At 35.4% G+C, this 15,465-nt stretch overlaps 1 protein-coding gene across 1 annotated transcript; it reads right to left on the bottom strand.

Moving 5' to 3' along the window:
- Nucleotides 1–217: 217 nt before the first annotated feature.
- Nucleotides 218–3,297, bottom strand: LOC120266682 (probable disease resistance protein At1g58602). The gene has a single exon (XM_039274319.1). The coding sequence runs from the start codon at nucleotides 3,193–3,195 to the stop codon at nucleotides 307–309; it is 2,889 nt and encodes a 962-aa protein (XP_039130253.1). The 5' UTR covers nucleotides 3,196–3,297; the 3' UTR covers nucleotides 218–306.
- Nucleotides 3,298–15,465: the final 12,168 nt, after the last annotated feature.

Here is a 15,465-nt window from a genome sequence, read left to right on the forward strand (position 1 = left end):
AAACCGCTTCCGTAAATAAAAATTACCCCAACGGTTGTACAAACCGGCTCTAAAGTGTAGAGCCGGCTTGATACGAGGCGGTTTAGAGGCGGGTGAAAAAACCAACGCTATAGCTATAGAGGCGGTTTTAACCGCCTCTATAGAGCTTGAAAACCGCCTCAAAAACTCTTTTTTGGTGTAGTGGAGAGACAAATGAGAGAATAATTCCTTCTTTTAATAAAATTCCAATACTTATTAACAAACTCTATCTATCAACAAGCATAGTTCTAAAAAAATGCCACAGCGTTGGTGTTGGGTTTGCATCAGTTACCTACATATTTGGTGATGTGATACTTTTCTTTTTTGCGGACGTTGACGACACGGCACAGCTTTATTTCTTTCACGAAACACCATGACTGAGGGTATGTGCTTGATTTTTTCCCAGTCCTCACCATCATTATTTCTCAACCTTCGGCAGAAGTTATCATTCATTCGTATCACTTTCAACTTCTGCAAACTAGTAACCATTTGAAGGCCTTGGGGAAGCATCATTAAATATTCACATGCCTCTATTTCCAATTCTCTAAGCTTGGGCATGGCCTCATCCTTTATGCTCCATACCTCCAATTCAGACAAGGATTTCAGTTCTAACACTTTCAATTGAGGGAATCCTTTCTCCACGCAAACCATCTCCTCTCCAACAAAAGCATCTCTTAACCTAAGAACCTGAAGATTAGCTAGCTTCCCAAGCATCACTAGGGGATCTTCTTGAAGCCTTGTTGATTGTAAGGTCAATTTGGTGAGGCTTGCAGACATGCAGATAGCATCTGGCAGCCCTTCCAACGGGCCACCCAAATAAAGAATTTGGATATTATTCCTGTATTGACTAGTGGAGAATATTGAGCTAGGTATCATATGATGATACGTCGTTTTCCATGCCAATTTCGTTTTCCATGTCAATTTAGTGAGATTGTCTAGTTTGCCAAGACAATCTAACAATGCCTCCTTGTCAGTGCCAGTGACATCATGGACTCCTAGTTTGCTAATGTTCGTCATCTTTTGTAAACCATTCTGCAACCATGTGCCAGCTTTAACATTTGAAAGAGTTTGTAGATTAGGTAGGCTCTCAGTGCTTGGCAGTCCCTTGATTGACAAATAATTGCCTTCCAAATGTCTTAGGTTGCGCTGCATCTTCCACACTTGACTTGGTAGCTCACTGATATGCATAGATTTCTTAATGTCAAGAGTTTGCAGATTTATGAGTTTGCCGATGGAGGATGGTAGCTCTGTTAGATCTGTATAACGCAAGCCCAAGTACCTTAAATGAATTAACTTTCCTATATCATTCGGCAATGACTTGATTCTTGTACCCTGTAGATTTATGACTCTCAGCAACTTCAAGTCATGGAAGAATTTCTCCATTTTAGAGATGCTCTTCCCCATGTCTACTGAAGTTATAGTGCGCAAACGTGAATTGGAGTCAATAGAATAAGATCGAGCAATGTACCTCGTACTCTTGTCATCATGGAGAGCAAGTCGACGGCAGTTATGTAAAATATTCTCCTCCTTGTCATTGCTAGGAATATGAATGAAGTTCATACCTTGGGCCAGAAAGATTGAGAGGTCATGGAGAAGCTCATGGATTCGACAAATCTTTATACCTCCATGGTCATGTCTCTCCACCACTTGAATCATACTCCAGTGCACCAACTCCTCAAGGTAATCCTCCGCGACTTCCTCCATGGTTTCTTGGTCTCTGGGTTGGATAAAACCCTCCGCAATCCAAAGTCGAATTAGCCTTTTGGCACTGATTAGAGCGCCCTTGGGGTAGATGCTAAAGTAGAGAAAGCATGGCTTCATGTAGTAAGGGAGATGATGGTAGCTGAGGGCTAGTATTTCTGATATCTTCTGTTCGCCCTGCCTTAGTTGCCAATTCGTGCTTTTTAGCAACTTCCTCCATTCCTCAGCTGATTGACGTCTAGTCAACACTAGGCGTCCCAATACAATGATGGCAAGCGGCAAACCACAACATTTGGCCACCATCTCTCTTCCTATAGGTTTCAAGTGTGGCGGGCAATCATTGCTACACTTTGTTGGAATTGCCTTTTTGCAAAACAACTCCCAGCTATCTTCTTCTCCCAAGAACTTGACCTCGTAGGGAGGGCTCTGCCTATCTGCATGCAATGCCACATCTTGCTTGCGAGTGGTTAGCAACACTCGACTTCCATTCATCATATCTGGTAGCAGACCTTCAATGGTATCCCAAGCTTCTTTGCTCCATATATCATCTAGGATCACCAAGTATTTATTTTTTTTCAAGTGCGAACAAACTTCGTTCTTCACCATCAAATGTCTCAGGTGTTCCAACCAGTCTTCCTGCTCATCTTTAGTGGTAATGTTTTCATATGGCTTCATTTCTGCATGGCTCAGGTATTTGTCTTCCAATTCTAGGTTAGATATAGACATTGCATTTTTAGCAATAGCCTCCAATAATTGTCGAGCTGGATTCTCTTGGGAAACCCAGATCCATGCTTGAAATGTGAAGTGCCTTTTGATGCCTGGGTCAGAGAAGATCTTCCTGGCGAGAGTGGTTTTGCCTGCCCCTCCCATGCCAGTGATCGATATGACAGCGCGCCTCTTATTCCCATCATCCCCCATCAGCATCCTTGCCAATGCCTGGAAATGTTCATCAAAGCCGAGAACATCGGCCTCCTCCACATCTTGAGTTCGTCTCCGCCTCACTGGTGGTGGTCTTGCTTCATTAATGTTTGAGTTTGAAGGGCCATCTCCGCTGCTTGCAATATTGCCAATCTTTCTCTGATTATCATAGATCTCCTGAGCTCTCCCCTTGACCTTGTGAATCTTATTGCCAAGGTCATGGAGGATTGATAGTTTGGAAGGTAGAACAGGACATGCTCCCAAGGAAGAGAGCCAACTGCTTGGGGATGCATGATCCAGATGATGCACTCTGAAGATGTAGTTGTCGATGATGTCTTCGGCGTCATGAGCAAGATCTCGTACCTGGTTCACCCAAAGCTTAGCACGTTCATCATTGTCTTTGTTGCTATGAATATCGGTGTCTTTAAGGAGTGCTTCAATCCACTGGAGCAGATCGCGAAGGGATCTCAGCTCATCATCCACTCCTTCGAGAAACCCGACTTCATGTGCTAAGAGATCAACCAGCTTCGTCACAGCAAAGGAAACTATATGCTCCATGTCTCTCTATATTTCAATCTCTCTCCAGATGCTAATGCTTGTGAGAGGTAACATCCCAAACTCCTATCAAGCCTTACTTATAATAGGAACAATCAAGTTTGCAAGGCAATTACAACTTAGAATAATTTATCGATCAGTACCAGCGACTCCGAACAGATTGGAAATTTCGCAACCGGGTAGGTCGCCACACATGCTCTTCTTTTTCAAAGTCTTCTTTATTGCCCAGTCGCATTTTGCCGAGTCAGAGTTTACCGATGTTCCACTTGCATTTTATTCAAAGTTTTTCTAGAAGGTGTGATATTTTCTTTTTCTACTTCAACTTCTTTTTCGAAAAATAAATCATGACCAAGTCTGACTAAAAATCATTTTGATGGAAGGGTTTTTAAGAACTTCTCAAATTGAGAAGCTAATTTTATTAAATAAAGAGAAGGCTACAGCCAAGACAGAACAAACTCTAAAGTGACAACAAAACAAAGAGGTCTACATTAGAAGACAAAGCCATGCTTAGTGAATGATCTCCTTATCCAATATGGTAAATCCCTACCAACCAGGAAGAGGTTAAGATGCTGATAATTGAAACCAATAGTGGCTAAATTAATAGCTGGCATCAACCATGCAGAAGGAATGACATGAAGGTGAGGCTGGTTGGACATATCTAGTATAAACTTTAAATTGCTAATCTGAGGACGAAATCTCCAAGCCGTGAGCTGATCTGGGCTCCAAATTGTATCCCTGACACCATAATGATCGCAGAAAATATGTTTGATACAAATGTTAAAATCCATCACAGTCTGTAGACCTACTTCCAGTGCAAATAATTCATCCAAAGAATTGTCTAGCATTGATTGGGAGAGGCACCCTGCAAAAGATACAATGTAATTAGAGTTAGTAATGAAGAAACCAATCGATCTTACCTGAGAACTGGGATTGACGATGGTGTGGGTGAAAAGGAAGTTGCCGTCGCTACATGATAAGTTGTTCAGGATTAATTTTTTCCCAAGAGGATCAGAGAAACAGTTGAACTCTCGTGTATGTGCAATTGCTTGATTCACAATGATTGATTGATTAGGGCTAATGTTTTTAAATATAGCATTGCGCCGACCGAGCTAGATGAACCAAGCCCCAGCAGCAATGATCGCCAATGTGTGTTGTGAATCCTGTAATCAATAACCCATTTTCCAGAAGAGAAACCTTCAGGAAATGAAATAGATAAATTTTCCTTGTGGTTGATAATTTCCCAGATCCTTTGGGTTAAAATACAATGACAGAACAAATGATCAATGGTTTCACTATGCATCTCACAGAGAATGCAAGGGGTATCTGGGCCAATATGAATATAATGAAAGAAATCATAAGTAGATAGCCGGTCCTGGATACAGATCCATATGAAATATTTCAGTCTAGGAGCAACTGGAATGTTCCAAAGAATATTCCACCCACTCCAACTCTCAGTTGATGAATTAAACTGATTTAAGTGGTGATATACCACAGCCGAGATATTAGAGCGATTTGTTTTAGGCTTCCACACCCAATGAGTGTCAGAGGAGTGATCTATAATTGGCAAAATGACATCAAGGCTATCACAATTATTGCCAAAAATAGAATTCAAACAAGCATAATCCCAATGGTCCTCCAAAACAAGATCAGAAATATTGATATGTTCAAAGTCTTCATTCATGTTGAGGGTCGTAGGTTTGAGAGCAATAGGGATATCAAAAATCCAAGGATCCCAAAGGAAAGAAGTGCTGTTTGGATTAATCAAGTTAATTTTGCAATGATGTTTTATATGGGCAGCAGATTTACACAGCCCCCTAAAAAACCAGGAGCATTTAGGAGGAGAAGAATCATGCCAAAAGTTCAACTTCCCATATTTGTCATTAAGAATTTCAACCCATAATGAATTATCATTGTTCAAATATGGGAAAATATGTCTGGCCATCAGAGAATGCTTGGCAATCAATAAATTCCTAATACCTAAGCCCTCCTCAGACTTACCTTCTGTAACTATATTCCAACTCACATTATGGATGCCCTTTCCATTGCCATTCCTACTCCAAAAGAATTTCCTAACGATTTTGGATATCTCAGAGATGATAGAATCAGGATAGGATAAACAGACATGGTATAGACAGGAACAACAAGAAGAACTGCATTGATCAAGATACCCTTAGCGGCTGGGGAAAGGTGGAAATTAGCCCATCTATAAGCAATACTTCTAATCTTGTCCACCATAGGATAAAAGACTTGAGAAGCAATTCGCTTAGGGGAAATGAGGGTGCCCAAATATTTGATAGGAAATGTTGCATGATTTAGATTCAAGATCCTACAAATGCGTTGAGAAATATGTTTGTTCAGCCAATAAGGGAAATAAATATGAGATTTAGAAAGATTGGGCCTCTGACCAGCAATGTTGGCATAAAAGGATAAACACAGACGGATGCTTTGGGCAACTTTATGAAAGGCTTGAGAAATTAAGATCAAATCATCAGCATACATTAAATGATTAAAATTATTATTAAGGTTAGACTTGAAACCAGGAATTAGATTGCGATGCAGATTGAAGTTGAGCATAGTAGTGGGAATTTGAGAAACCAGGATGAAGAGATATGGGGATATAGGATCACCTTGGCGAACTCCGCGAGTAGAGGAAAACCAAGGAGAAGGACTCCCATTAATTAATAAGCAAAAGAACTAGAATGAAGACAAGCTGAGATCCAAGATATCCAAATCGGAGGAAAATTCATTCGGGAAAGAACAACAAGAATTACACTCCAACTTAGGGTGTCGTATGCTTTTTCAATATCAAGTTTGATAATCATCCTAGGGGGACTGTAGATATCATTTTTAATTGAATGAGCAACCTCTTGGACAGTAATAATGTTATCAAAAGAACAACGACCAGTCACAAAACCAACTTGTTCCCTACCAATTAGACCAGGGATCACTTTTTTAAGCCGATTAGCAAGCAATTTGGAGATGATGTTAAAACAGACATTGTATAAACATAAAGGTCTATAATCAGAAACATGCTTAGTGTTGTCCTTTATTGGAATTAAAGCAATATAAGTTTTACCCCAAGATGCAGACATGACAGAATTTTTGAAAAAGTATTGGATAGCAGAGAAGAGATGATTACCAATGACATGCCAAAAGTTCCGATAGAATTCAATATTAAATCCATCAAGTCCAGGAGACTTACCTGTCGGGAGATCAAGAATCGTCAAATAAACCTCTTCTTTGGTGACTTCATAAACAAGCATAGCCCTATCAGATTCAGAAAGGCTTGGAAGATCTGGAGGGAGATCAACATCAATATTCGTCGTGCTATCACAGGAGTTGTTCCAAAGATTTTTGTAAAAAGTCAAGAAAGCGCATTCAATGTCATCAGGATCATTTAACGCCAGGCCATTATTGTCTTCAATCTCTGCGAAATAAAATTAATGTGCGACCGAATACGGGTGACAGACTGAAGGAATTTGGTATTGCGATCGCCATCTTTAATCCATTGAAGTCGAGCACGTTGTGACCATTTAATGGAATGTTGCCTTTGCAAAGCAGAAAGTTTGGCATAATGCTCCATCAAGATATTATGATTAAAGATCTGAATCAGAAAGTTCAAGAGAATTGATCTCTGCTTCCATGCGAGTAATGGCCGACTCAAGATTATCGATACCAGAAGAACTCCAGATACGAAGTTTAGAACAGGTGCTATATAGCAAGTGACTAAAAACATGCATTGGATTGCCATACGGAGAAAAATTCCAAGCATTTTTAACAGCATTAAGATAATCCACGAAATCAAGCCAAAAGTTTTCGAATCTAAAAATTTTCTTGCGACGAACAGGAGAAAAAGTAAATATAAGAGTAGGAGGGGAGTGATCTGAGAAAGAACGAGAAATATGCTTGAGATCTCTGGCAAACAACATTTACTTCCGGAGCTTAAGGTAAATGCAATAGGTCTAAAACATGATGAACAAAACCTCTGATAAAAGACAATTTTTCTATTGTGCTAAGTTTGGCAAATCCTAATATCGTGATGAGTGCAGTATAATAAAATTTTCAATGTATGATTTAGTGATTCAATTTGTCTGTTGGTGAGCACTGCTAAAACACTGGGAAGTACCAGATAGCTTCAAAGTTAGTGTTTCAATTTAATTGCCCATCTAAGATCATTGAGTGAATAATTTTTCTTTCACTAATAGCTTTCAATTTTTGAGCATTAATTCATTTCTCTATAGCCTTCAATTAATTTAGGGTATTAATCACCAACAATTCCAATTCAAATTGGGTAATTTTCAATTCTTGTGCTTAATTTCCTTCACTAATAGTGTTTTTTTTTATAAAAGTGGATAAACCACAACTTTTATTAAGAATAGGAAAGGAAAGCCAAAAGGAATAAAACAGACCAACATAAACAGCCCAAGCAGAACATAGGGCAAAACAAAAGGAAAGAACAGGACTAAAAGTAAAAGGAAGATCATCCTCAAAGGTGATGAGCTTCTAGCATCCACACACTAGCACAAAATGAAGAAGAAAATGCACAGTTATGTTGGTGAAGTCTGCCGGAAGGGGGACAAAGATCAACTCAAGCTGTGACAAGTGGGATCACTTATGATGTGTATGTGTGGCCATGGCGTTGGACTGTTCGCTATGTCTCTCAGTCATGAAGGTGAGCGAATGCTTTAGGCTCTAGATTGAGTCGCTAGGTAGAAGTTGATGAGAATCCCTAGCTACAAAAACCCATGTCAATAATAGATGAATAATTTTGACAACAAATGAATGCAATGGTAAAACATGAAGATTAAAAATTTGATTATTCTCCTCAAGCCAAATGTTCCAGAAATTTACTTTTAGGAGTACGTAGATCCTAGAGATTTTGCAATCGAATATTAAGAGAAGGTATCTAAGATGCCCAAACTTCTGATAAAGAAAGAGGATGTGAATGAAGATTTAGATTTTGATGGAAAAATGCCCAGATATGTATTGCAAAAATGCACTTTAGAAGAAGATGGTTTGCTGTTTCAGACCTTTGGTGGCACAAAACGCAAGTATCAATTGCATTCTGAAGACTACAACCCCTCATGGCTAGGTTGGTAAGTGTTAGAATTTTATCCTCACATGCTAGCCAACAAAAAAGAGTTATCTTACATGGACATTCAAAGCCCGAAAATGATGAAGATATATACCTATGAACACCTCTTTTTATGAGAAATTTATAGTAAGAACATACTGTGAACTTCTTGTTGTTTTCTAGGAACCAGGTTTTTAGATCATCTTGTTCACTAGAGCATTCTGAAATAAATGCAAGTAACAGTTGAACTTCAGAAGGGGAAGCTGTTCTTAAGATTGAAACTTGATCGATAATTGCTTGTTTGAATTGTCTAATTGTGATCCAAGGAGATATGCAATTATTGAATAGATCAGGCCAAAGATCTTTGGGGGCTCTACCTTCTAACCAGTTATCAAAACAAAAAAATGTTGAAACACCATTTTTGAGAGAGATCGAAGAAGAGCATAATCTAAAAGAATGTAGAGTGTGCATAATTCTAGCCCAAAAGAATGATTTGTTCTTAGGAGTAGAGTGTTGCAATGGCCTGGTGGTCCATTGTGAGGATGGTTAAATTGAATAATTTTTTACCAACATCCTTCCAGACCATTATAGATTTTCCACCACCATTTCCCTAGGAGGGCCTTATTAAATTCCTGAAGATTTAGGATTCCCCAACCTCCCAGATTACAAGATCTACAGATTCTTTTCCAAGGTACTAGGTGAATTCCTTTTGGTCCCAACTCTGGTCCTTTTTAAAGGAAGTCTCAGCGGGTCTTATTTATCTCTTGAACTACCCATGCTGATAGTTTAAATACCGACATCCAATATTTTGGGATTGAGTCATTCACTAATAGTTGGATAGCCTTTATTTACCTGGAATTAATGAACACCAATTGGGTAGATTTTACTTTCTGAGCAGTAGTTTTATATCCTTCAATATCAGAGCATTAATTTCCAAGCAATAACACTTCCATGTTCCTATTTCAACATCAGAGCATTAATTTCCAAGTAATAACACTTCCTGTTCCTATTTACATGCAGAGAAGGGTTGGATTATCCCCTAAGACCAAAGACCTACTTGAAAATTGAGAGGATTTAGACAAATATAAGAAGTCTGATCTTGAACAATATATATATATATATATATATATATATATATATATATATATATATATATATATATATATATATATATATATATATCCATTTTAAAAACAAGCTTGATCTGAATTTTATTGTTAAAAACCCGGGCCAAGTCCGAGTTATATAATATATTTATTAATTAGTTTTGTATATATATATATAATGGTTTGATTTGCCATTCATTATTTATTAATTAGTTTTGTATATACGTATATAATATATATTTATTATTGATTGTCATTGGTTATAATGGTTTGAATTTTAGTTGTTGTGATTGAATAAAGATGTATATTTGCTATTCTAGTTTTAATGTGTTTTATAGAATAATATTTGGTCATGTTCACAGATAAATATTATGGTTAATTTTTTTATAATTTATTTATTATTTGATGAAAAACCTATTTGAGCGGGCTTTGGAGGGCATTGTTGGTTAAAGGTCATCAAATTCAGGCTAGTTCTGGCAAAAGTTAAGGCCCATATTATTGGGCCAAGTTGGGCTTGGGCAATCTTAAATTTTATTATTTATAAACTCAACCAAGCCCGGGCCATGGACAAGTATATTTACATGTCTCATTTTTTAAATTTTTTATATTTTATATTTTTTAGAAAATCTATAAAACATTAAATAATTTTTTTTTTCAAATTTACCATTTATTTTTAATGTATTTTTATATTTTTCAATGTTTTTCAGAGAATTAAAACTAAAACACTACATTAAGAGAGAGTGGGAATAAAAGATATAATTTAAGAAGAGAGAAATTAATGAGATCTTGATTGATTTTTAAATGAAGACAATTTTGAAAAATTAATATACCTTTTATAAATTTAAGACTATCAACTAATTTTAACATATAAATAAAAGCGAAGGGACTAGTTGGATAGCATTAATTTTCTAAGTATCAACACCAAAGATTTATCAATATATATATATATATATCAACACCAATGGGATAGCATTCAGTTTCCCACAAGATGGCCTTCAACTTTTAAAGCATCAATTCCCTTTACTAATAGTTGGATAGCCTTCATTTTCAGGATATTAATTATCAACACCAATTAGATACCTTTTAGTTTTCAAGCAATAGTTTGAAAGCCTTCAATTTCATAACATGTCTGACAAGCGCAATATAGTTATAGGGGTGTGAGCATTAGACTATAATTCATCATCAATTAAGAATTTGTTATTAACACTATGTCTAGCTAGTTAAACTTAAATTTATGGGGTGTTTGGATTAGGGATGTAAGTGGGGCAAGGCAAGGCGGGGCGGGGAATGGGATCCCCGTCCCCATCCCCGCTTCCCACGGGGCGGGGATTCTCCGCCTCCAAATTCCCCACGAGGGAGAAATTCTCCCGACTCACTCCCCCGCGGGGATCCCCACGGGGTTGGGGAATCCCCGCCCCCGCCATTTTTTTACATAAAATTATAAAAATACTATGTATATATATATATATATATATATATTAGAGTAGAAGACCTATTTGACACTTGTCAATTTCTCATAAAATTTTTACCAATATTATTTTAATAATATTAAAATATTTATAACATAACACCAAATTATATTGTTTTAAACTAATTTTTATTATTTTATCTCATAATATATAATAAAATTAAAATTTTTAAATATTATATTTTTGAAGTTGATAAATAGCCTATTTTATCTAATCTTAATTTTACCTCTTTTATAAAAAAAATAAAAAATTTTATTAATTTTTTTTTAAAAATTTTCATATAATTATATTCGTACACCACACTGGAGTAACACTACTATTACTAAAAGTCTAAAACATTATTAATAAATACTAAAAATATATTTTTTTGAAACCCAAATATTTGGTCCTTATAATCTTATATTCATATTGAATTTTTTTTTTTAAAACTAAATAAATAACTATATGAGTTATTTTCAATATATATATATATATAATTAAAAATAGGGGATTCCCCGCGGGGCGGGGAATGCCCTCCCCGTCCCCGCCCCGCCACCGAGGCAGGGAGGAATTTTCCCCCGTTCTCCGCCCCACCGGGAGGGGGGTTTATTTCGGGGATTTCCGGCCCCATTTGCATCCCTAGTTTGGATGCCCACCATGATTACCCTTTCGGGCGTTTGGTTTGCAGTAATGTGAAAACATTACCGGAAATCTGGTGGTAATGTGTTTCAGATTACCATGTTGATTACTGTAGCAGTGGCAATGTTAATGGTAATGTGAGAGTACCAATAGTGAAATATTACCAAATAAAGTGGTGATGTGATTACCACCAAAATAGGTGTTCATCTAGATTACCAAGTTGGTGGTAATGTGTAATTTTTTTTCCAATTATGCCCCAACTCATTTAATTTAATTCCTTATTACATTCATTATCAAAACCATAGTTTTTATTTTCCCTTATTGTTTTTGACATTATAATTTAATTATTTATTTATCTAAATACTTTAAATTAAGTTTTTCAAATTTGTAAGTACTGGTATTTTGGTAAATACAAAGGAATTTTAAAAAATTGTAAAAAAATAATTTTTGATATTATAATTTAATTATTTATTTATCTAAATACTTTAAATTAAAATTTTCAAAATTTTATATATAGCAGTATTTTGGTAAATGCAAAAGTATTTTAAAAAATTGTGCAAAAGAATAATTTTTAATATTATAATTTATATATTTATTTATCTAAATACTTAAAATTATATTTTTCAAAAGGTATTTTAAAATTTTGTAAAAATAATTTTAATATTATAATTTAATTATTTATTTATCTAAATATTTTACATTATATTTTTCAAAATTTTATATGTAAGGGTATTTTGGTAAATTTGATATATTACTGAGGTGATTATCATGATTAACCAAACATGGTAACGAAAGATTATCAGTAATATAAATTCTCAACCAAACATGGTAATCTCACATTAGCATAATATTCCTGGGCATATAACATTCCCGATCTCATTACCACGGTAATCTTTACTTGCCCATGTGCATACACAAATATGGGTATGCACATGGGTGTAATAATTACTCTCTAGTGGGCATTTTCATTACACCTTGGGGGTAATCACCATTCTCTTGGAATGGAGGAGAATGGAAGAAAAATAGGTGTAAATTACCCATTTTACTCCTTATTAATATATGTATATGTGTATATATATAACAATACATTAATATATCAAATAAATATAAATATATTAATATTAAAATAATTAATATTTAATTATATTAATCAGATAATAATTATATGTAATAAATATTTATTTCAAATATAAATCCTAAATTTAAACATTAAATTATAATAATTACAACAATTGATATAATTAACATATATTACTTAATTTAGATATTTAACCCTAATAAAGTTAAATGAAAATTTTGTCCCTAGCAATATATTTAATTAAATAAAATAAGTAATTTAAATAATTAATTATAATAATTAAAAGTTATTTAAAATATTTTATAAACAATAAAATTTATTTCTTTATATTAAGAATACAAAAGTAATTTAACATCATATCTTTTTACTGCTTTTTTAATTACCAATAAATTACTTTTTTTTTTTCCATTACCAATGAGTTCTTCTTCCAAACAAACATCATTTTCATTCTTATCCCCCTCATAATTACCTTATTCCCCTTTATTCCCTTTATGGTAATCCAAACGCACTGTAAAGGGGTTATGTGTGGTGAAATATGATACATGGTTATATAATGTTGTTATTGGGGTAATTGAAGTTATAGTTTATTTTGCGAGACAAAATTTTGTTTTATTAGTAAAGTTGTTTTTGGGATAAACTTTGCTTTATTTTAATACCCTCTAGAATTATACATGATCTAACCACACTTTTTGCATCTCAACTTAATAAAGCAGTGGAAAAAATAAAAGTAGAACTACAATTGATAAGGTGAACACATTGCTAGATAGTTCTAGATTATCTCAAAATATATGGGCTGTAATAGGGGTAAATTTTTCGATAAGTCACTGAACTTTGGCCAATTTTTAGTTTGGTCATCGTACTTCAATTTGGATCAAATAAGTCACTCAGTTTTAATTTCATTTCACTCAGTAGCCACCCAAACTCTGACTCCCCATTGTTGACATAGTCATCTGAAGCCACGTTAGATGGCTTATGTGGCATAGTGAGTCAACCAAGTTCTACATTATCAGCAAAGTTATACCACGTTGGTGTCATCTTTTTTCTAATTATAATTCATTTCCTATCTTGTTTTTGATTCATAGGATGCTTAAGATGTGAAGAAAACCAATGATTTTCACTCCAAAAGCTGAGATTTTTGTCAATGGGAACCTTGGATTTGCTTCTCCTTCTTCTCTTAATCATCTTATCTTGCCCTTGTTGTTGTTCTTCTTCTTCGATCTTGGCTTTGATTGCATTTAAGTAATCATCAGTGTCTTTCGATCTGAAGTGATTCCTAAAGAATTAGAATTCAAGTAACAATGACTCCCCATGTTCATGGACTAGAGTACGGTGCTCCCCGTAGGCGGTTGGTGGTGAGGTTCTTCGTTTGAACATCAACGGCCTGGGTTTGTTCACTAATCTTAAACTCCAAGCTTTAATGGTGTTACCCAATCTCTAAGACGTCAATCTCCATGGAAACCACTTCCATGGAGATCTCTCACTCAATTCCACTGCTTTTTCTTATCTCTTTTGCAACCTCGAAACCCTAGACATTTCAATGAACAACTTATTTGCAACAATCTCCAATGAGTTTTTTTGCCTCTTGATCTCATTTGGAGTCCTTGAACCTTTCTTGGAACTCAATTTCCTATGGTGTTTATCCTTTTGGATCTTCTCTCTGAGTTTTTGATTTATCTTACAATAAAATTAATGACAATGGCTTGTTGAATCACTACTTGTTTGGTTGCCATGCCTTGAGTGTCCACAACTTCTCCAGCAACGAGCTTAATAGAGGATTCACCGATGTGTCACCGTGGTGTGCTCCAAGTTTAAGGCTCTTGATCTCTCCTATAACCCCATTATCAGCAATATTCCACTAGAGTTCATCCCTGCTTCTTTGGAATCAATAGACTTCTCACACAACAACTTCTCACCGAGCCTTTGGCATTGGATTTTCAATCTTGTGATAATCTCCAAAGCCTTAACTTTTCCTCCAATTTCTTTAATGGATCAGGTTTCTAGAGAGCTTACCAAATTGCCTAAAACTCGAGAAGCTCAACTTTGTTATAAACAACATGTCTAGCAACATTCCTTCTTTATTGTGAAAGATCCTCACCAACTTGAAAATTCTCTCCTTGGCCAACAACAAGTTCTTTGGTGAGATTCTGCTAGAGCTCAGACATGCTTTAAACCAAATCAACATTTCCCCCTTGAAGATGATGACAACGTGGCATAATTTGTTGACAATGCAGAACTTGGCTGATCACTATGCTGCATAAGCCATCTAACATGGCCTCTAGTGGGTACATCAACAATTGGGGTTTGGAATTCTTTGGGTAATTTCCTGATGAGATGAAATTAAAACTTGGTGGCTAACTGAAGCAAATTGAAGTACAATGACTAGCTGAAAATTGGCCAAAAATCGGTGACCTATATAAAAATTAACCCTTCGGAAGAGATTTTACTTACATTAATGCCATACGAAAAATTTACAAAAGCCCCCAAAGAATATTGGAAAAAGTCAAAACCTATTAAATTATTTGAAAGTGTGAGAATGGCTAACTAAATTAAATGCTCCTATGATTAAACAAAGAAAATTTGGACCTAAAACAATTGATTGTATATTCATTGAATATGCTCCCCTTAATTGTTCATAAATTTCTTGTTTTACAATTTATAGTGAGTGATATTGCTAAAAATATTATCATGGACATTACAAGAAAACATGCATTTTGAGGTGAGCATTTCATGGCAGTTTTCTTAGAACTGCCACGAATGTCACAATTTACTGGTGGCTTCCGTTGGGGGTTTTTATAAAACTACCATCAAATACATGCATTCCACTACACTTTCTGAGAACCTACACGATTTGGATGAACTTCATTGCAGTTATCTCAGAACTATCGTAAAATATGAAATATAATCCAGTTGACTCGGTTCTATGGTAAC

The sequence above is a fragment of the Dioscorea cayenensis genome, chromosome 8 (genome assembly GCF_009730915.1).
Source record: "Dioscorea cayenensis subsp. rotundata cultivar TDr96_F1 chromosome 8, TDr96_F1_v2_PseudoChromosome.rev07_lg8_w22 25.fasta, whole genome shotgun sequence".
Classification (NCBI taxonomy): Eukaryota; Viridiplantae; Streptophyta; class Magnoliopsida; order Dioscoreales; family Dioscoreaceae; genus Dioscorea; species Dioscorea cayenensis.

Excerpts from the sequence above, each read along its gene's own strand:
- LOC120266682 (XM_039274319.1), bottom strand. The coding sequence starts at position 3,195 with ATGGAGCATATAGTTTCCTTTGCTGTGACGAAGCTGGTTGATCTCTTA.